The sequence below is a fragment of the Camelus ferus genome, chromosome 7, assembly GCF_009834535.1.
Source record: "Camelus ferus isolate YT-003-E chromosome 7, BCGSAC_Cfer_1.0, whole genome shotgun sequence".
Classification (NCBI taxonomy): Eukaryota; Metazoa; Chordata; class Mammalia; order Artiodactyla; family Camelidae; genus Camelus; species Camelus ferus.
Window position 1 is genome coordinate 13,541,109 of NC_045702.1, and position 22,518 is coordinate 13,563,626.

The 22,518-nt window shown below is 35.8% G+C and overlaps 1 protein-coding gene across 1 annotated transcript in view; it reads left to right on the forward strand.

Annotated features, from left to right (window-relative positions):
* NUP205 (nucleoporin 205) overlaps window positions 1-22,086 on the forward strand; it is a 65,150-nt gene extending 43,064 nt beyond the window's left edge. The window contains exons 31-43 of the mRNA XM_006186096.3: window positions 3,435-3,583; window positions 4,487-4,678; window positions 5,571-5,692; window positions 7,085-7,223; window positions 8,799-8,925; window positions 13,301-13,377; window positions 15,397-15,525; window positions 15,716-15,839; window positions 18,068-18,234; window positions 19,816-19,939; window positions 20,394-20,522; window positions 21,084-21,157; window positions 21,743-22,086. Coding sequence (XP_006186158.1) covers window positions 3,435-3,583; window positions 4,487-4,678; window positions 5,571-5,692; window positions 7,085-7,223; window positions 8,799-8,925; window positions 13,301-13,377; window positions 15,397-15,525; window positions 15,716-15,839; window positions 18,068-18,234; window positions 19,816-19,939; window positions 20,394-20,522; window positions 21,084-21,157; window positions 21,743-21,895 — 1,706 coding nt within the window. The 3' untranslated portion in view covers window positions 21,896-22,086. The remainder of the gene's footprint in view (window positions 1-3,434; window positions 3,584-4,486; window positions 4,679-5,570; window positions 5,693-7,084; window positions 7,224-8,798; window positions 8,926-13,300; window positions 13,378-15,396; window positions 15,526-15,715; window positions 15,840-18,067; window positions 18,235-19,815; window positions 19,940-20,393; window positions 20,523-21,083; window positions 21,158-21,742) is intronic.
* Window positions 22,087-22,518: the final 432 nt, after the last annotated feature.

Below are 22,518 nucleotides of genomic sequence, written 5' to 3' on the forward strand. Positions count from 1 at the left end.
TTGTGGATAGAATCATTAAATTGCTTATTCTAACGTCAAGGAAGAATGTTTAGTTTTCTGAGATTGTGATGATAGTACATGAGAGATATAAAAACAAACCCTCAAATACTACTTTAGCTTGTATATTTTTATAACTCCCTCTCACCTCTGGTCCCATTGAACAACACAAACAGTACATATCTAGTTGAATCTTTAAAAATGGCTGTTATTCCACAGTTTGGAAGTAACATTTATTTAACCATTTGCTTTATTCATAAGCATTTAAATTGTTTCTAATTTTTTACATAATATCTTCTTAGAAAGTAATAATAGCCAAGTGATATATTTATAGTAATGTCCTACCAGCTTAAATAATGCACAAAAATACCTTTAAGGTCATTACAAATAATAGTTCAGAGACGCTTTTTAAACAAATAGCTTTTTTAAGAGATAGTAATGGAGATTTCACTCCCCACTGCTTTCTGCCAACACACCTCCCCCATTTTCCTCTTGACTGAAAGAAAAATTTTAACTTTGTATTTAGTTGAATTGGCAAAAATCACCACTTAACCACTAGGTGGAGTTCTACAACATGCTGTATAAGAAGTCATTATCAAGATGTGAATATAGTGAGATCATAAAAGAAAATTCTCCTTTGTTTTTAATTAAGTGATCTACTTTTATCCCTTAATCATTTTTTCTTAGTCATAATTATTGCTTATTTTGATTTATTTTAAATAGCAAAGTACTTTATTCCCTAGATACTATTTTTTTAAGTTTAAAGTTAGAAATATTAAATTTAATAAACATTTATTGAGCATATACTTTTGTGCCAGACACTGTACCTACTTCACATTTGTTTTAAGACAAAACTGAATTTTTAATATTTGTGTACTTATTTTTCCATACCACTTTTACTTTATTTTTAACATTACCATATATAGTGGGTACTGGGCAGCCATGTTCCCTGTTTTGTTTAAAAGGAATCTGACAAATAGAGGCTAAGTGACTTGCTTGTTTGTGACATGTCTGAGAATTAGAATTCAGTTCTCTCAATTTGTAGCAGAATGTTGTTTCTCTCAACCTTAGCATGTCACATCTTCATCTTTTTATTTTATCTTTTTGTAATTGATAATTTTTCCTTATTGTAATTTGGTAGGTAATACCAGCAATGTGTTTATAACTTGTATCACAGTTGATTAATTTCTAATATATAAAGGGCATCTACAAAACAAAAATCTCTGTAAGTAGATCCTATTACCTTGAGCTGGCAATGCAGTAGGTCTAGGGAGGAACCAAAGATTATGTATTTTTTGATAAAATTATTTGGAGGATCTTATATTTCTCCCTAATTAAGAACAGTGTAGTTGAAATCTGACATTGCTTTTGCATATCTAATTCCTGGGGGTTAGCTGACAACCATTGACATCATGAGTCTCTCTCTTTGTCTGTATTCTTTTCGCTTTCTATTTTCTCTTGTTTCTGCCAGAGATCACCAGGAGGAAAATGTAGGTTATTTGACCAGAGCCTACATGTTTAATAGGAACCACAATTATTATATTCTAGATTTCCTTATTGATCTGTTTCTTAAGCTCTAGTATTATAAAAATATTTCACACTTAAAAACAGATTGATAGTGACACAAATATACATTTTTCAGCATATTCTTAATCAGATTAATTAAAAAAATTTATTGAAGTACAGTCAGTTATAATGTGTCAGTTTCTGGTGCAAGATTAATGTTTTTAGTAAAAGTTTATATAGCCAACCTATAGCATTATGTATGTACCTTGGTGTAGAGGATATAGTGTATCCTGCTTAGTTTTATTTCCGTGAGATTAGCCTTGTTTGAATGTTTTGTTGTAATTTTAATAAAATGGACTCTATTGCTGTTTAAAACAGATTCATTTTTAACTTTCCATTTTTGTAGAACCTTATCATTCAACTTTATAGTTGATTTATGGAAGATGTCAGTTTGAATTCTTACTCCTAAAATTGTTTAAATTGTTGCAATTTTAAACATTATTATAGGTTTTTCTCACATGTTCTTTTTTCTTTTAAACTGGCTTTTCTTTTTTTTAAGTTTGACCAGTTAATGATATTCAATAGTATCTTTTATTTGTAAGTAAGAATTAGGGATTATGGTAAGAGTAAGCAATTTTCTGCTCTGCTCATAATTCTTTTGCACTATTGTAACTTTTGATCAGGAATATTGTTGTTCTTTGTTTATGAAACGGAGTATCCATTCATCTTAAAAAAAACAATTAGAAAAGACACTCCATTGCCATTATTAAATTTTTAAGAATCCTATCATGAGATTTTCAGTTTTTTTGGTCCAGGTGTTAGTATGATGCAGAATTACAGTATAACTGTATCTGTGATTTTAGTCAAAGTAGTGGAACTAAAAGGATTTCATAAAACATCTTGCCTATTGTTGACTCTGTTCTTTTGAATCCAACTCCACTAATGACTTAAAACACTAGTGTGTAGTAGATGCAGGCCTTTTGCTTGAGGTAAATTTAGATGTCCATTTCTCACCACTCCTTTTACTTTTTTACAACCTGAGTCAGGTCCTAGAACCTTAGAACGTCTAAAAATTAATACTCAGTTATTTAAAAAATATCTTTTAGCTTTCATTTTTTATTTCAAAATAAATATTGATTGTGGGAAATTTAGAATATAGTAATGAACAAAAGGAAAAGAAAAGTCACACATTCTACCCTTCTAAGATAATTACCACATTTTGTTTATAGCCAGCCATCTTTTTTTACTGATGTATGTCTTCCTTTTTCTTTCTACTTAGTATTTTATCAGCTTTTACCCTGTCATTATATAACATTTTTAATACCTCTGTAGATTTTGCCAGTTATGGATATACCATAATTTATTTAGCTTACCCATTGTTAGCCAAATTCTCAAAGATAAAAACAGACTGATTAGCAGGATAAATACAGAAATTGGTTCTCTTGGAGTCTCATAATTCATTTTGATTTTTTTTTTCTTATTGAAGTGTAGTTGATGTTCAATACTATATAATTTATAGGTGTACAATATAGTGATTTACAATTTTTAAAGGTTATACTCCATTTATAGTTATTATAAAATATGGGTTGTATTCCCTGTGTTGCGCAATATATCCTTGTAGCTTATTTTACACGTAATAGTTTCTACCTCTTAATCCTCTATCTCTGTATTGCCCTTCTCCCCATTTTGATTTCGTTAATAGTTTAGCCTTTTCCTAATGCCATTTAGTGGCATCTTAGTTATCTTAGTGTACATTCATGGAATGGTGCATTGTGTTCTTTAAGTTTACCTGCTCAGACTCATTGGTTTATGGGTCTTTGTGTACAGACAGTAATGGAAGGATTTTTTTTGTTGTGTGTAAGGTGTAATTACTCAGTTACCAAGCTGCTTTTTGTTGAAGTGTTTTACATGTCTTCTTTATAACCCTTTAGCCAAGAAAACCATGTGGGAAAGGCTGACAGCCCCCGAGGATGTATTTAGTAAATTACAGCGAGAAAACATAGCCATCATTGAGAGCTACGGTGCCGCCCTTATGGAAGTGGTCTGTCGAGATGCTTGTGATGGTCATGAAATTGGAAGGGTACGGTAACTCCTGCTTAGTATTGTAATTGGATAAATATTTTGACTTATTAAGGTATAAATTGAATCAACTTTTCAAGTGTATGTTACATATTGAGAATTATTTTCTGTAATGTATTTTAGTGAATTTGCTTATTTGCTTTAATTTGGGATTTTTTTGTTTGCTGATATGTTTTGTTTAATTCTGTTCAGAATCTTAATTCGTTCAGAATGTACCCTCAGAGTAATCTTTTTGCTAATTTTGTTTCCTTTCACTAATAGAAACAGCAGAGATGCTGCTTGATAAATATCTGAGTAAGAATGCTGGATAAGTAGCCTTTATACTAGTGTATCTTTCTCTGCTTTGTGGAGGAGTATGTGTATTTATATATCTTTTAAGTATTGTGTCATACTGCAGTGAGGAGGTAATTTCCTGCTGAGAGAAAATTACGTAGCATTTGAGTCTTGTAGTATGCTCTCAACTATGTTTTTAAAAATGTTTTTATGCATAGAAAAAAGGCTGGGAGGCTATAGATCAAAATTGTCTGTGTTTATCAGATAATATGTTTTCTGTATACTTTTCTTTTTTTCTACAATGAGCATGTAAAACTTCACCATTGGAGGGAAAAGCTATTTTTAAAAATCCTCTTTTTTCCAACAAGTAATGTTTAGATTCTGCTAAAATATATTTAATGCCATTACTTTAATGTGTTGAATTTTGTTTCGGAAGTATAACTATCCTGAACTTCTTCCTTTTATTAATAAATTGAGATTCTGGGTATATAGCTTTCAACTTTTAAAAAAGGAAAGGAAGAATGTTGTATTGCTGGCAGCCATTCTCCTTGTAAGAAAAGTTCCAGGAGTTAGTGTTGTTGATTTGGGTAGTCATCTCCGTGTTTTGGACTTTGATTTGTTTTCCCTGCAGATGCTGGCATTGGCTCTACTTGATCGGATTGTCTCCGTAGACAAGCAGCAGCAGTGGCTTTTGTATCTTTCTAACAGCGGCTATTTGAAGGTGCTTGTGGACAGCTTGGTAGAAGATGACCGCACTTTGCAAAGCTTACTCTCTCCACAACCTCCCCTTTTAAAAGCACTTTATACTTACGAATCCAAAATGGTAAGGCTTTATATTCATTTGAAGTTAGATCAACAGGTCATTTCCTCTTGGGGTTAAAGATGTATTAAAGAAAATTAACATGGCCTATGTTTTGAATATTTCTATCTTGTAAGCTGTAATCATTTCTGAGGAGTTTTGAATTTGGGGACAAGTGCTAGAAATGTTTCTTCTGAGCATGCCAGATTGGGTTGATATGATTCTGAGAGGGTTGGTTGGATGCTGAGACAGCTGCTTACTCACATTGCTGATGGTGGCGAAGCAAGATGATGCTCGCTGCTCTATGAGAAGAGTGAGCAAAGATGTGCTTCCTGACAAAAATCAGACTGCATTAGTTGCCTACTGAAATTCCAATGGAGATGTGCTGGTTCTACTTTAAACACAGGATTTTCAGTACTGTATATAGAACATATCATTTCCTTTCCTCCAGATCTGTTTTAATTTCTGTTTCCTCCTGGTTAAAAATGCCACAGGTGCCACAATAAGAGAAGCAATAAAGTCTTACCTCTTTTTTCCCTCCTTCTTTCATTTATTCAACAAGTATTTATTAAATACCTGTTATATACCAGGCATGGCACTAGGCAGTAGAGACAAAACTGTGAGCAAAACAGTCTTTTCTACCCTCCATAAGCCCACGTGATGATAACAGAAACTACGGTTTAGTTGAATGCTTAATCCATGCGAGGCACATGTGGCATTTCAGATATGCTGTGCCATTTACTCCTCATAAAAATCCCATGGTAAAGGTGGTATAGGGTGCCCCGTCATAGCTAGCCCAGAACTTCTCTTTAGCGATGATTATAGATCAGAAATGTGCCGTGAGAAAGTCTCATTTTTATATGAGATCCTTGCATATGATCTCTGTACTAATGATTGCTGTTTTATAACTTCTTAGGCATTTCTCACAAGAGTGGCTAAGATACAGCAGGGTGCTTTAGAGCTGCTGAGATCTGGGGTGATTGTGAGGCTGGCACAGTGCCAAGTCTATGACATGCGCCCAGAAATGGACCCACAGGGGTAAGTGTCCATATTGATTGGCTTTTTAAAAAGTTCCCAGTAAAGGATTATTACGGAAAACATTCCAAACATAATTTTGCCATTTATAATTGTGTTTGAGCAGTACTCTTTCGTCTTGATGATTTTCTTTGGTCGAATACCCCAGCCATTTTACCAGTAAATGGATGTTGCTAGTGAGGGTAAACGTGGGTAGGGACCTAACGCTTTCCATTTTAGAGCAGTAACATAAGAGGAAAATGGGAGAGCATTTTTGTTGGTTGATGTTTTTCTTCATGACTTTATTGTTCTGTTCAGTAGAAATACATGTTTTCAGTTATAGTGGCCTTTTAAAGTACTGTGAAATTATAATTTGTTGTGGATTTTCTATTCCTAATGACTTGAATAGTATTTTATATTTTTCTCATTTTAACATTTTACCAACTGCTTGCTAATTTGAAAGCTTCAAGTGAAATTATTTTAAGTTTCAAACTTTTTAGCAGATTTCTCAGTTGAGTTTGATGATGGATTTTTTTTTTTTTCTTTTTTGTCTACATGGCTGCAGTACTGTTAGGCCAATAGCACACCCTCCTAGCATTAAATAACATTTAGGTCAGTCTTAGTAGTTTTCTTCGAACGATCCATTGCCAAATTGAATGTTTGAGTTTTTCAGGCTTAACTATAGAACTATTTTACTTCTAGAGAAAAAAGTTTTTTAAAATATCACTTCCTAAAGTTTTAAACATGAGAGTGATTATTCTCACCTTATTTGAAGAGGTTGAGTTAATTATATTTCTCAGTTCATGGCATATTTTTATCACCTGTCTTTGGAAAGTCTTTCTATTATTTCTTTTTATTTCCATTTTCTGTTTTCATTCTCTTCTCTTCAACAGGCGATCTTTTTTTTTGTCTAAAAATTTAAATGTAAACAGTTACAATAAATAATAGTTTATGAATACAATATTCTGAGGTGTAATCTTAAATGTTAAATAATTTTACAACCTCATTTTAACTTTTTAAAATCTAGTTCTATTTCACAGAGTGGACGATGTAGATTCCTTTTTGGCTTTGGGTATAGGAGAGGGAAATTTGGGGAAAGTAATTTTTGTTTCTGTCTGTTTCTCACTCATAGTCTCTGTGGCCCAAGGGAACATTTAGAGTAGAATAAATATGTGCATTCGGGAATTTTAAGCATTGTCTTTTCAAATTATGCAAATAGGCTTTACTAAGAGTTTTCAAAGTTCAAATAACTCTGTTTGCACTAACTGTACATATAGGATACAGAGTACTCATTAGTAGCTTCATATCTTACTCAGCCCCCTGTGATTGTTTGCCATGGAGATGGTCAGGGACTGTTGGCGTGTACCTTAACTCTTGGACTGTTGCTCTCTCCTTGTTCATTGGGAATGAATCCAGCATGTTTGGTATGAGAGACCCCCCAGTGTTCATCCCTACTCCGGTGGACCGGTACCGCCAGATTCTCCTTCCAGCTCTTCGCTTGTGTCAGGTCATCCTCACGTCTAGTATGGCCCAGCACTTGCAGGCAGCAGGGCAGGTAAGAGGAATCCTTAGCGTAGAAATTATCTAGTGCAAATATCGTTATTTTACAAATGCAGAAGCCCTAGGCTTAGAATGCTTAAGTGAATTTACCTTAATCAGTCTGTTTGTAGCAGAGCTGGATATTGAAAATAGCCCCTTGACCTTTGCTCTGAACTTCATGGCCTGTTTCTATAGTCTTTTTTGAATGAAACACTACAGCTAATTAATAGAATAGTGAGATGCAAGCAAGCGATATATATTTGTTCTTCTACAAAAGGAAGCAGCTATGTGATAGAAATAAACTGGCTTCTAAATTATAATTTAATTAGTTTTTATTAGAGAAAGCCATACCCTTTATTAGACCTTGCAGAAAGTACAAAAGATAGATGATAACACCACATTTAGTTGTGATATTTAAAGAATGAGTAATTTAAATGTGAATGTCTAATTAATAAAATGTTTTTCCTTTAACCACCAGAAGTTAGTTTTATTTTCATTGATTTTCAGTGAAATCTTTAAAAATATATTTTTTCTTTAGTAATGCAATATACAGTTTAGCCTCTCAGTGGGTAACTGGGCTTGTTGTTATGAATCTGCAGGTAATTTATTGTATTGCTCTGACCTGTGGTACCCCCAGGACCTGTGTCCTAATAATTTATGGTATTTTATCTGCTTTCCCTACCATCCATCTTCAGACTTACCTCACTAAGGTGGACTGCTGTGGTTTGTAGTGTGGCACCTGATTTTACACTGCATTGGTCTAGCGGACATTCTGCTCCCTTTGTACATGGGCTTTGAGTCAGTTCTTTAACACTCGGAGACTTTCTTTGTCTTCTACTTTATTGAGATTAAGATTTTTTAGTAGAAGCAAGACATTATGATATAAGACCAGTCTTGTCCTGAGCATAGTGGAATCATCTTAGTAGCTTCTTTAAAAAATACAGATTACTGAATTTCATGTCTAGCAGTGATGGGCTGAGCCAGGAATCTGCATTCATGTATAGAAGGGCACAGTTCTGAGTGATTCAAATGTTCAGACTGTTGTGGCAGAGTCCCTGCCTTCAAGGCATTTATAATCTAGTTAAGATGTTTGGATGTGAAAATGAGTCCTCTATGATGGTATGTTATAAAGTGCTAAGCTGGAAGGGCAAGAGTATGGAGGTCAAGGTTTATATCTTCTTTATTTTCACCTTATCAAAAGGAGAATTAGACGAAAGCTTTTATGTGATTATCCCCATATCACACTAGCCAGACTTCCATAGAGCCAACTTGAATTCAGTAAGTCATTTTTGTATGCACTCATTTTAAATTCATCTTCTAGTTTCAAAAAAGTCAAAAATAAAATAGGGGTCAAATAATAGTTTTCATACAATAGTTCCAAGTTATACTCTTCTACAGTAGCTTCTAAATATATTAATTTCTTAGCTTTCTTGTGAAATTTAGTTAAATGTTTGCTTCTTGAAGAAATAAACTATGCAAGTGCAAAAGACAGCTGCATGTCTAATCTTCATTACATTAAATTGCTTGTCTCCATGTTATTAAACAGATGAATATAACATATATCCATTTCTCCTCCTTTTCCTCTCCTTAGGTATTACAGTTTCTCATTTCACATTCCGACACCATACAAGCAATCCTGCGCTGTCAGGATGTTAGTGCTGGGTCTTTGCAGGAATTGGCTCTGCTGACAGGAATTATAAGTAAAGCAGCACTTCCTGGTGAGTTGATTATGTTGAATGGATTTTTATCAGTGCTTTACAGACTGACCTACACTTGCTAGGAGGAGGTTATTATTACTTTGCAGCTGTGTATGACTTAACTGGAAATTAAAATTAAGAGTTAATTGCCTTTTAAAAAGTAATACATTTATAAAAATGATATAGGGTCAGTATAAAAAACTCCAAAAGTTCAAAAAATAATTAACACTCAAAATCCCACTATGTAGAAATTACCAAACGTTAACATTTGGTAAGTAGCTTTTGAAACATTGTTCTATTTGTATGTTCTTGTGGAGGAGATGGTGTGATGGAGAGAAACAGGGACATACAGAGATAACTTATGAGAATGGGATACCTTTTACATGCAGTTTTCGAAAACTGCTATTATTTTACATGAACTTAACAGATAAACTAATTGAAGAGACTGAAGACTGATGAATTCCAGAGAAATGTTTCTTTACTACAAGTGTACAAGAGTATTAGTTCTTAAAGATCTCTATGATTAAGAAGAAGAAAAGATTATGAAAAATTAATAAGATATTTTGGTCATTAAAAAAATTTTTTTTACTACATGTAGATTTTAGACAGAATTAACTAGCTCCTGATACGAAAGATGAAGTAATGACTTATTTTACAGTTTTTTTTTCTACCTACAGATATTATATATTATCTTTACTTTTTCAAGTAAATACCATTTACATTCAGTCCTGCAACATAATACCTCAGCTATTTAGTTTTGTTTGTTTATTTACATGGATTCACAGAAAAACACCAATTCTTTTTTTTCCTCCCATAACGTCACCATTCCTGAGTTTGTTCTTTTGGTTTATCGCTTGGTATTTTTAATTTGTATTGAGTACCCTTTCCCCAAGCAAAAGTAGATAATATTCCTTGAATTCGCTAATGTTTATGAATGTCTTAAGTTTGCCTTTGTTCTTGAGTGACAGTATGGCCAAGTATGAGTTTCTTTTCCTCAGAACTGGTAATATTAATGGTAACTCGTATTTATTAAGCATTTACGTGCCAGGTACTATTTTAAACACATCATGTTAATTGACTTAATCCTCACAACAGTCTTATGAGGTAGAACCATTATTGTCCGCATTTCACAGATGAGGAAACTGAGGCACAGAGAGGTTAACTATTTCAGAGTCACACAGATAATACTGTAGGGTTTTCCAGGCAGTGTGGCCTCAGCCTGTGCACCTAACTGCGAGGCCATATTGCCCCCGTTTTTATGCTGCTTTGAAGAAGTCTGAGACCAACCCCTGGTTCTGCTCCACCACCCCCAGGATTTTTTCCTCTCCGGGCATGCCTTTGTGCCTGAGCCCTTCATGCTGGGAAGAGGAGAGAGTTTGGCAGGGCAGAGAGCAGTGCGTATTAAGGCACTTGGAGCCTGTGCTCCTTCTGAGGGGATCCCAGCATCAGCTCCACCCAGCCTTGGTGTGTCTCAGTCCTGTGTGCGTATTATGCTCATTTCCCTGATTCATTCCAGTGTCCTTAGATGACACCAAGACAGGCCACCCTTCTTGCCTCTGCTAAGATCCTGTAGTGCTATGTAGTAGTTCTCCTCCTAATGGTTTTTACCTTGATTTCTCATAATTACTAATTCTGCTAATTACTTAATTTACTTAATCACTCCAGTATGCCTCTTTGCAAATTGCAGGGTCTCCACGAGAATTTGCTGGAGTTTGTTGACTTATCCTCTTTCCTCTGTACGGCTTCTGAGGGGTGGGATGAGAGTCATGAGTTGAATCGTGCTGCTTACTCCCCTGGGATTTTCTCTGTCTCTCTTTTTTTCTTAACCATCACCATTCTTTAGTATTTATGGCATAAGTTGGCCTCTTTCTTTTTTTTGGTGAATTTCATTTATTTGTAGGTTGATGACAGGAGGGACATTCTATGATACTACTCCATTCTGCTATCTTAATCCAGAAGCCCTGAGCAGGTATAGAGGGAATTTACCTTTTATCAAATCCTCTGGCAGGGTGATTTTATTGATGAATTCTCCTTTCATTAATTTTTGTAAACACTTGAACATTCTGTATTTTGCTAATCGCAGCATTTGACCCTGTCACTGTATTAAGGTTATATTCAGAAAAGCACAGTTTATTTTAATATGCTCATGATAAATTCTAACAAAATAAAACAAGAGTAAAAGCACCCTGACCAGCAATATCTGCTCCCTAAAAGGAACCAGTTATCAATTTATACTTCATTTTTCTAGCAATTTCTCTGCATATGTATATAAATTGTTTTCCTCCTTATACAAATGAAATCATACCATACACACTGCTCTGTAATTTTTTTCTCCCATTATGTCTTGGAGATCTTTTCTCATCAGCATCTGTAGTTCCTACTTCATTCTTTTAATTTTTTGTTTTTATTTTTTAAATTATTTTTTAATTGAAGTGTAGTTGATATAAAATGTTAGTTTCATGTGTACAGCAAAACAATTCAGTTATACGTACACATACATATATATATATTTTCAGATTCTTTTCCATTACCGCTCATTACGAGAAATTGAATATAGTTCCCTGTGCTATGCAATAGGTCCTTGTTGATACTTCATTCTTTTTAATTGGCTGAATAGTTTCCCAGTTGTGATGTAGTTAACCTGACCCCTATGACATGTTGACTATTTCCAGTCTTTTTAAAAATTTCAAATAGTGTGGCCTTTAATAACTTGTGTGTATATGTATGCATTTTTGTATATTTGAGCTGGTGTGTTTGATAAATTCCTGGCAGTGTTTGTTCACAAGTATATATACTTTAAAATATATATATATTTTAAGATAATACAAATACCCTCCTAATTTTAAAAAACAATTTAAAAAACAATTCAAACTCCTATCAACCCTACTCTCCCAGTTCAGCCCTTGATTGCATATGGTTTTGTATTATCATATAATTTCACAATATATTTTTGTCTTAAATACTAGCACAGTACTGGATATGTTGTACCTCCTCAAATACATATCAGCAGGCTAATTTTTTGTCTGTGACCTACAGATATTCTGTACAGTGTTTTGGAGTTGAGGATGATATATATGGTACGCAACACTCAGGTGGCATTCAACTGAAAGTACTTACAGTATCTGAGAATTGGTGGTCTTTTAAAATAGAGGCAGCAGTTTTGTGCAGGAGGAGTGAAAGAAGTGGGGAACAGCAACACAGGTTGCAGAGATCAGAAGGTTTAAGGACAAACAGGAAAAAGCCAAAGTTCCATGTTGGTGTTAAGTGCAAACTCCAGCTTTCAAGGGGTTAAGATGGAAAAAGGAAAAAGAAGGTGTAAGAATTACAAGCAGCAAATGTGGAAAAAAAATATTTCCAGAATTTGATATTAATCAAGTTTTTGCTTTTGTTTTGTTTTGGAGTACAAGGAGGACCTGAACACATTTTCAGATGGTGAGGAAAAATCCTCTGTGGCAGGGTAAATTTTAGAACGTAATTGAAGGAAGTGATTCTGGGAGCAGACTCCCAGAGGAGGTGGAGGTGGGAAGGGATAGGATCCAGTGGAACAGTGAGGCGCCGGTGAGGTGTAACAAGCCGGCATGTGCCAGGTCATATGAGTATTTTCCATTTGTGTTGAGGTGATGGGCTGAGAAATCTAGAAAGAGGAGGGCTTGTCATTATAAGGAGCAAAGGATAAGGTTCTGGGTTATGGGCTATGAAGTGTATAATTGGAAGTAAGAAATGGTTTAAAGGACCTGTGAAAACACATGGAAAGTTAGGGAGGCTAGGATAGGTTCAGGTGGGTTCTTCTCAGCATGACGGCAGACAGGGAACAAAGAAATAAACCAGTGGGGAGAATGACCTATGGGTTTGTTTGGAGGGCTCAATAGAAATGAAGAGAGCTCATGGTACTATAAAAGCTTGATCAGCTTGGTTTAGGAATTTTGTAATGAGTCCAAGCTGAGAAATTGAATGGAAACTTCTGTGTCTGTGCAAGCTATACTTTGCCTAATGGAAAAGGGAAAAAAATCAAATAATACAATACCTATAAGAGTTAAAAGAAAAAAGGAATGTATTTCAGTCTTACTGTTTTATATTCTAAACTGTTTCATGAGAAAGTAATTTATTGCTGAGTTTAGAACACTTTTAATTTTTATGGTTATAAATAAAAAGATTTTTCTCAAAAACTTTTAAAAGTGCCTTTTAAATATCACTAGATTTAGATTTCATAGCAATGAACATGTGATGGTACACTTACAATCTTTGTAAAGTCGTATGTCTCAAAACTCCTTCATGGCAGAGTCTGTCTATTCACGCATTAAAGAATATAAAGTATTAAAACTTTTTTCTAGTTTTTTAAAATGTTTTTATTTTGTCTATTATAATACAACATTTTAAAGCATTCTAAATTTTATAGGTATATTAAGTGAACTTGATGTTGATGTAAATGAAGGCTCTCTAATGGAGTTACAGGGACATATTGGAAGATTCCAGGTAACTGATTCTTTCTTCTTTAAAGAGCAGCTATAAGACTTGTAACAAAATACAGCCGTCCTCTCACCCATCCTCCCCTTGCTGCCCCCGGACCTGGGTAAACCCTTTCAGTGGTTTTAATTGCTTCTTTGGTATCTCTGAATAACATGCTTGTGTTGGTACTACTTGATTTTCCAGTTTTAGTAATCATCTATTGACCTTCCATCAAGGAGGATGAGAATTAGATCTCTTTACTCCTGTTCTTTCCCCCACACGATATGTACATTTTTCATAACACACCCTCCCCGACTCAACCTAATCATATGATTTGATTAGATTAATATTTAGTGTCACATTATTCCTGCTATGTAATTTATGAATAAACCATGGGCCATATGTTACTTTCCTGTGCAACTTTATGTTTTCCCTAGAGTAAAAAATTGTTTCTTTATTTGCTTGGTTTTATATACTTATTTCTAATTCACTCCCAAACTCTCCTCGAGTTGTATAATCTCCTTCCAGTATATTCAAACATATTAGATAGCTTATCAATTAGGTATTTTATCACAGTCTTTCTGGGAGCCTCCTGGCCTGCTTTGACATGAACATCTTCACTTTTTTTGACAGCAGAGGAATTATATGTATGAGGTAGAATTTATATTGAATTGTTTTTGATACAGTAATTTTCTTAACTAATCCTCTTTTTATGAGCTATTACTCTAGTTTCCAAAAGAAAAACTGCCAAAAGCATTTTTGTGTACCAGTTTTTAAACTATAGATTAAATAACGTAAGCGTTATCACTGGGTCCAAGGGTATATAAGTAGTACTTTTTGAGTCATTGTCAAATAGCACTCCAGAAAGGCTTGCACTCTCTCCAGCCAAGCCAGAGTACTCTGATTTTTTCTCAGTCTTCTAACTTTTTTCATTGGTGGGGAGAAAAAAATATTTTTGATGGCTCTTTCATAACGTGGCCTCTGGAAATGCATTAGTGCATCTGATTTATCTGTAAGAGTAGCCAACAACCAGTTTCAAGTTTTAAAAATAGATAACAGCTATTTTGGCAAAGTAAGTTAAAATTATAGTCTCCTGAATATATTTTACTTTATCCAAACTTTTAATTTAAACTAACATCAGTTTAAATCAGATATTATATATGTATTATATCTGTATAGGTAGGTATGTGTGTGTATAATATCAATTTTTAAAATACATTTTTTTATTGTGCACTTACTATGTGCAGAACGCTATATACTAAGCACTTCAAATACAATTCAATGTCTCGGGTAACCCTAACAACAATCTTATAAGGTAGAAGTTGGTATTATTACTGTAGAAATATGAACTTAGAGGCTTTCGGACACATAGTAAAAAGTCATGTACCTATAACTGGAACCCACATCTCTTGATTCCAAACCCATATGCTAACCACTGGACATACTGCCAATTTTGCAAAGCTTGTCCTTTCCCTCTGAAAACCTGAGGAACAATTGTATTCTCAGGCAAAAAGTACTAACATTTCAAACAAATGACCTTTGTGTTTTATCTGCCGAGGTTACCTCTGTGTTCCCATCTCCTTTTTTCCCCCATCTCCTTTATGAAATCTCCCGAAGCAGCCACAGGAGTAACAGCCTTTACATTTGAGCCTCAGTAGATAAGATTATCATGGACTTGCTTTTATTTGCCATCTTATTTTGCTTCTCATTGTTTATTGACTAGTATTTATGTAATGGGTATCTACCAAGAAGTTATTTGGTGTGATACAGGAAATCTTTTGGCAAGCACATAGGTTATAATGGGGATTAACTGCTAAAAAATGTTGATTTTTAATGAGTTGACTGCCAAACAAATACATTTGCAGAAAGGTGGATTTTAGTAGTGCTAAGTTCAGCTGACTCAGTTGGAAGTAAGAAATCAGATGCTGTAAAGAGTGATTTCTACTGCCTGCTGAATTTTTCTTTTTTATATCCCTTTAGAAAGAGAGGTCACTAACTTTAAACATATCCAACTAGATATGAACAAAGTATCTTTTTCTTCCTTAGCGCCAGTGCTTAGGACTACTAAGTCGCTTTGGTGGCTCTGACAGACTGCGTCAGTTTAAATTTCAAGATGGTAACGTGGAGGGGGATAGAGTGAGCAAGAAAGATGAGATCGAACTGGCTATGCAGCAGGTAAGAGGAATGAGAATTGTGTAACTATTCTTTAAGATTTTTATGTTTTTGGAAATACTTGAGAAAAATAACAGATGTGGGTAATTTTACAAATTGATCTATTACTTTGTTCTCCTTCAAATATGAATTTCCATGATATTAGGGTATTTAGGGAGCTAATATTTTTGTTCCTGTTGTTCTTCCTTTGTAGATTTGTGCCAATGTCATGGAATATTGCCAGTCCCTCATGCTACAGAATTCCCCTGTACAGAGTGCCGTGTGTCTCTTCACCCCCAGCCTGTCAGAAACAATTAACAGAGATGGGCCCCGGCAAGGTGAGCTAGTTCTCTCTTCCTGTATTTGAGGAGTGAAGTTGCTGGGATCATGACAAGGTCTAGTTGGCTCCAGTAAGATGTAATTTTTTCTTTTCCAGTAATTGATGGGAAATTTTTTTAAATGACTTCTGTAAGAAGGGGTGATGAGGAGGTACTATTGTCAGACCTGTGGATGTAGCTGGAGAGCTTGAGAGAATAGAGACATTCAGGATTTTCTGAGGCTGAATCTGGAAGAGCCATGTGGGAAGAATATAGTTTTATATAGTACTTGAACCCCAAAGAAAGAATCTAGAAGTGGAGAGTAAACAAGCTGGGTAAAAAGTATGAAAATATAATAAATGGTTTGTATGTTAAATCATGTTAAGCTGAATTTAGTGCTTTAGTTGGGTTTTGTATTATAGCTCCAAATTTCTGTCACATAGCAAAGTAAAATTTAGATAATTAGTAAACTGATGTTGCCTATTATTTCTTAATGACCCAGTAGGGAAGATTTAGAACATGAAGCAGGATTTTGCATTGGTTAAAGCTGTTCTCCCATGGGACATTCAAAAGCCAAAAGCCCATTTGGATCTTGGTGGTTGTAATGAACTGGTGGTGATTTCAGTAAATCTTCTGTTTGCGGTTTCTGAGAATCGTTTTGTCACGTTTTCATCCTCTTATATATCGTATTTTCCTTGAAAATTGCTTAATCCGATAAAGTATGTATTTAACAGAGTGACATTATGAAAGCTGTATTAGTTTAACAGCATATAACTTCTAATTTATATAAGTTATGCTAAGAACTCTTGTTTGTCTAGCTTCATTATACAATGTCCCAGCTGGTGGAATTAAGAAAAAATTTTTATTGAGATTTTATTTGCATACAACAAAATTCCCCCATTTTAGGTATACAGTTTGAGTAATTTTGGTCATTATATATAGTGTGTAACCACTACCACAACCAAAATACAAATTCCCTCCTCCTTAAAAGTTTCTTCTTGCCCCTTTGTGTTTCATATAAAAAGAATCATATAGTATGTAGTCTTTTCTGTGTTTTGACTTCCTTCATTTAGCTCAATGTTTTAGAAATCCATCTGTGAGTATTACTATTTTGTTCCTTTTATTTCTGACTAGTATTCCATATTAAAAATATACCACCATTATACACTAGTTGATAGACATTTGGGTTATTTGCATGTAATGTTATCTGGGGACCAGGGCACCTAATTTCACTAGGAGAAGGGTCTCTGTAAAGACCTGTATCATGAGGACTGTCAGATCTTCACTAAAGACTGGTAAAGGAAACCTGGCAAGTCAAATGAGTCTAAGATGGTTTTTTTGGTGGCCACGTCCACTGACAAGGGACTCTTCCTCTCCTCATGAGGATTTATGAGATTTGACTTTGGAGTGAATTCAAGGGAGATTACCATCTGGAAGGAAGCAGACACAGATCTCTCCTTCAGTATTCATGGCAGTTGGGGCCATTAAACAAAGATTATCTCCAAATTAAACTTGAAATTACTAAGGTATTTCTCAAGAAATCCCTCTGTCACCAGAGGAGATTGCTCTGTTTGCCCCACATAAACCATTTCTAGCATTACCGCTCTCTAGTTCTTCCCTCAGCAGACAGCTTTTCCAGCATTGCTCTGTTCCTTCACACCTTCATCAGAAAGTAGTCAAGTAAAAGGCAGAGCATTTTGTTTTGCTATCCCGATGGAGTTGTTGTGGTAAAAGACTTATTAAATTGTAAATTTAATTACATTTTTTGAATATTTGTTAGTGTTCTTGTCTCTTTGAAAGAATGATTTGAGCTGGGAATTCAGCAACAAGAAAGATGCAGACTAGAAATGAATCCATATGACTAGAGCCATAGGGTGAGGCAGGAGTTACTCACCTGGGGTCAGGAAACTACAAACGGTGCATTTGTGTGCATGGGGTGGAGAGTAGGGGGTGGAGAGATGGGTGTAAAGGTCTGTAACTTCCATAGAGCTCTCAAAGAGGTCTTCACCCAGTAAAAGGTAAGCATTATTGGTGTCCATCAGCCAGATATCCTTATTTTCTCGAGGCTCCAGCCTTATGTACCTGCCTCATTACAGTAGTTCTTAACCACTTCTTTGAACTGTCTCTTCTTGGCTTGGTTTACATGCTCTTAAATTCCTGGGCTTTCCTTTTTAGAAACCAGGCCATTTGAAATTCATATAAAATGGTTGTAAGTAGAATTTTTTTTTTTTAATCATTAACTCTGCTAGATACCCAAGCCCCAGTGGTTCCATACTGGCGCCTGCCTGGTTTGGGCATTATTGTCTACCTGCTGAAACAGAGTGCTAACGATTTCTTCAGCTATTATGACAGTCATCGAAGGAGTGTCAACAAGCTACAGAACGTGGAGCAGCTTCCCCCAGATGAGATAAAAGAGGTATGAACCTTATAATGAGCCGTGGAGACTTTTGAGAAGCCATTGCTTTCAGTAATAAGGACCAGGGGACTTGTGTCAGACTTGCAAGTAAAGATGATATGTGCAGTGAGACAAAAGGAATTAAGGCGATTCCGCCGCGTAGCTTGAAGAAGAGGCCCTCACACTTCGTAAACACAGAAAGTCGACAGAATGACAGTGAAGTTGCACCTGCTCAAGAAAACCGCCTGCCATTCAGTAGAAAGGCTGCTGACCTTTGAATAAAGAGTTTTGCTAATTTATATGCTAAAAATTGGTGCTGAGAAACTTAGGTTTCTATTGAAGATGCTTTTTCAGTTAGAAGTGATTCCTTAGGTAAGATGTCTCTGTGTCTTAAGCATCTTCAGTATCTGTAGGTGAATTTTTCAGACAAATGGGATGGTGTATCAGACTTGACTGGCTTCTCTCAATGACCCAGAATCATCCCTTGGCATCGATTGTAGCTACAGATGCTGAGTTCCTAGGCTTGCTCCCTAAGCAGCCTGCCTTCTTTTCCATTTGGCCCAGATGAACTCTTAGGCATCCCTTGGCCAGTGCTGAAGCTTCTCGGTGTCCCATGTGGCGACCTGGCTGTTGAGCCATTTTGCCATTCCTGGTTCACACCAGGTTTTCTGAAAAACACCATGTCACTCTTAAGAATAGTCAGAGCCTACTCCCTCTCACCATTCTCCTGATAGTTCTAGGGAATATTTATTAAGACTTTATGATGTACCAAGCCCTAAGCTACATGTTCTACCTGAATACATGAGGCTTATATTATTGCTTCTCCCATTTCTCAGATGAGGAAACTGAGGCACTGAAAGATTGAATAACTTACCCAAAGCCGCACAGCTGGCAAGCACAGGTTGAGGCAGGCATTACTGACTGGGTTCAGGTAACTCCTGAAATTATGTGGTTTACACCCAGAAGTTCTTCCCCTTTGTGTACAGCTTATGGGTGATGGTAGTACTCACAAGAGGAACTGCAGTATCACAATGAAGCATGTGGACCCCATCAGCCCCACTTCAGTACACCTTCTGGCCCCTGTCCGTGTCTGCATATTAAATCGAACCGTTGTGCTTGCAGGTGTGCCAGATGGAGAAGTGGTCAGGGGATGATCTGGTTGATGATCATATATTTGTTACACTCCAGAAGTCTGATTTGCCTTTTCTTCATAAGAGATCTGACAGCTGTTGCAGAAATCCTCCATGGCACTGTGACCCTTACTGCTTGAAAATCCCACTGTTTTGCTTTGTTTTACTTTGACAGGAAGTTCAGGGTTGGTGGGCCCATCAGCAGATTGGAAGTGCCTATTTCAGGAACTGGGCTTTTTCAAAAAGCAGCAGATGAACATTCATTTATGAATTCAACTGCTTCTTTGGCTCTTGTTTTTTAAAATTACTAGCTTCCTAACTAGGTAATAAATTCTTGTCTGCAAGGATGTTTAAATTTATTTGAATGTTTTTCACAGTACTTATCACAAGTGACCACTGATAGTAGATTTTCATTAAATTTTTGTTACCATATATGTCATTCTTAATACTGTTGTTTGTTTCTTTTTCTTAGTTGTGTCAGTCTGTGATGCCTGCTGGTGTTGATAAAATCTCCACTGCCCAGAAATATGTTCTAGCAAGACGGCGTTTGGTGAAGTTGATCAACAATCGAGCTAAATTGCTTTCCCTTTGTTCTTGTATCCTTAATGGAACCACAGTGGGGCCTGAAGGGTGACCTATAAGAGTCTTCAAATGTGGGAACTGTTTCCTTATTGTCACATTATTTGGGTATCAAAACCGTATGGAAAGGGACATAATTACTGTTCATTTTATTCCAGTAAATGCCTGATATATTTTTAAATTGAAAATTTTTTTCTTACCTTTGAGAGTAACTAGTAATCCTCATAATATACACAGACAGTTTCTGCCAGGACAGGAGACGAGGACACTGAGGGCTTTGCTGGCTTTGCTTCCTCTCAGCACATCATGCTGCTTTCTGGGGAGACACCTTCAGTGGCTCCTTACGCCTAGCCTGTTAGACTGAAGCTGTGTGTACATGACTGAATGGTGCACTGTCTTTCTCCCTCTGCTCAGAAGCTGGTTTGTAAAATGGTGTGAGGAGTTTGTTTTCCTTTAACCTGAGCTCTCTAGTTATCATAGAGACCTGCCTGTTTATTCTTTGGCGCCATCTGGAGTACTACTTGTTAAATTGCACTCCCACAGATTCTCAGGATTCGTTGTTTGCCTCCAGGACCTCGTTTAAAGGCAGAAGACTACAAGGTAAACTTTATTCTGAGTCACAATGCCTGTAGATTTTAGCACCTTGAAAAACTAGTTAGATTTTAGTCTGTTTTTACTCTACAGGTTACTAAGGGTGGATTAGGTGTTCGAGAGCTACATAGTTACTATGCATAGCTGTGTTTTGTCTTTCCCTCTGTCCATGGGAAATTGTGTGGAGCACAAGAGCATCTTAGAGGCTGCTCTTCAGATGCTGCAGTCGATGGCTGATGCAGGTTCCAGAGTCCTTTGGGCACAAACAATTTTCCAGAAGATTGGAAGTGGGTCAGCCTAGGCCATTATGCTTGTTGCTAGAGCGAGCTTCTGTGACTGATGGGCATGTATTGGATCCCTTAGGTGGAAGGAAACAGAGGGAAAGCGTGAGAACCCTAGTCTAGAACAGTGAAATGCTTCTGAAGGGCTTCCGTTTACTGAAAGCTGAAATAGAGTTCTCAGTTTTGACCTGTGCTTTTCATGGCCCTGTGGTTCGTTGTCATCAGGTTCTTCCACTGTGTAGTGGGCAGACACTTGCAAAGCTGATTTGACTGTGTCTTTTATCTCTAGATTCCTTCGCTTCAGAAACCAGTCTGGATTTTAGACGTGGGCTGACTGTAGTGAGCCAACATGATATCGACCAGGTAAGGTTCTTTTCTCTTTCCTTTTCTTTTCTTTTGGAAAGTTAAAAAGGGAAATCCCGTATGTTAGTAAGATTATAGTTTTCAAGGTTGCATATAAAGACCTGATTTGAATGCTGGCATAGCCATCAAATAGCTTTGTGACTCAGAACAATTTCCTTAGCTTCTGAGCCTCCATTTCCTCAGCTAAGAAATGGGAATGATAATTCAGCTTCAAAGCATTTTGTCACAATTAAATGAGGCTTTATGTGTGAGACTCCTAGGGTAATGTCTAGAACACAGTGAAAGGTCAGTAGTAATTAGTAGGCATTGTGATCTGGAAACTCCATGTATCAGCAGCAGCATCAACAGTCACTGCTATTTAAAGCAAAATTTAAAATTTACATGTTCATACAAGAAGGGAAAGAAGAAAACACATTAATGTCATACCAATAAATTCTAGGGTGGAAAATGTGAATGTTGACTTAATTTGGCACAGGAGTAAAGCCCACATTACAAAAATTTAAAGATATTTTAAATTGGAGGACACAGAATGAAAGAAATCTTTGAGACTACTTTATAATGAAATGTCATCTGTGTTACCTCTAGCTTCAGGCTGACGCCATCAATGCTTTTGGAGAGTCACTACAAAAGAAACTTCTGGACATTGAAGGATTGTATTCAAAAGTTCGATCTCGCTATAGTTTCATACAAGCTCTTGTCAGACGTATCCGAGGCCTGCTGAGGATATCACGGAACTGAGAGCTGGTGCTTGTCCTCTTCTGAGGAAGAGATGAATTGGGGAAACCTGTCTCCTTTTTATAGTTTCTTTCTAAATTATGACCAAAAGATATTTTGCTATTTCTTTCTTTATATATGGACATCTTTTCTGTAAACTTCTTTGCCTGGTTCCATCTTCACTAGTGAAAAAATAAATACTTTTTTAAAAAAAAGTATGGTCAGTCTCTTGAAATTTATCTAGAAAATGGTCAACATCATCAGGAATTCAACAAATAAACCTTCCACAGCGATGGTTTCTCCCCAGGGGTATTATTCTGATGTAAATTAAAGGCATAGTCTGGAAATTCTAATTTTTTCTCCCTTTGTTGCTACATTAAACTTTTACGATAATGCTGTTTAATAGAAAAGTGTACTCAGTACTGTGTATTATAGAAATGTCTCAAAAAGTCAAGCCATCTCTTTACTAAAATTATTTTTTTCTTTTCTGCATGTAAATGACAAAATAATTATTTGCATTTGTTCCTTAAAATGACTGAAATTTTTCAAATTGATCATCTACCTACATTTCTCATATAATTAGTATGATGGCTGCAGTTAGGGAAAAATTCTTTTTCCCTATCACCATTCACCATCCTGTTACTTGT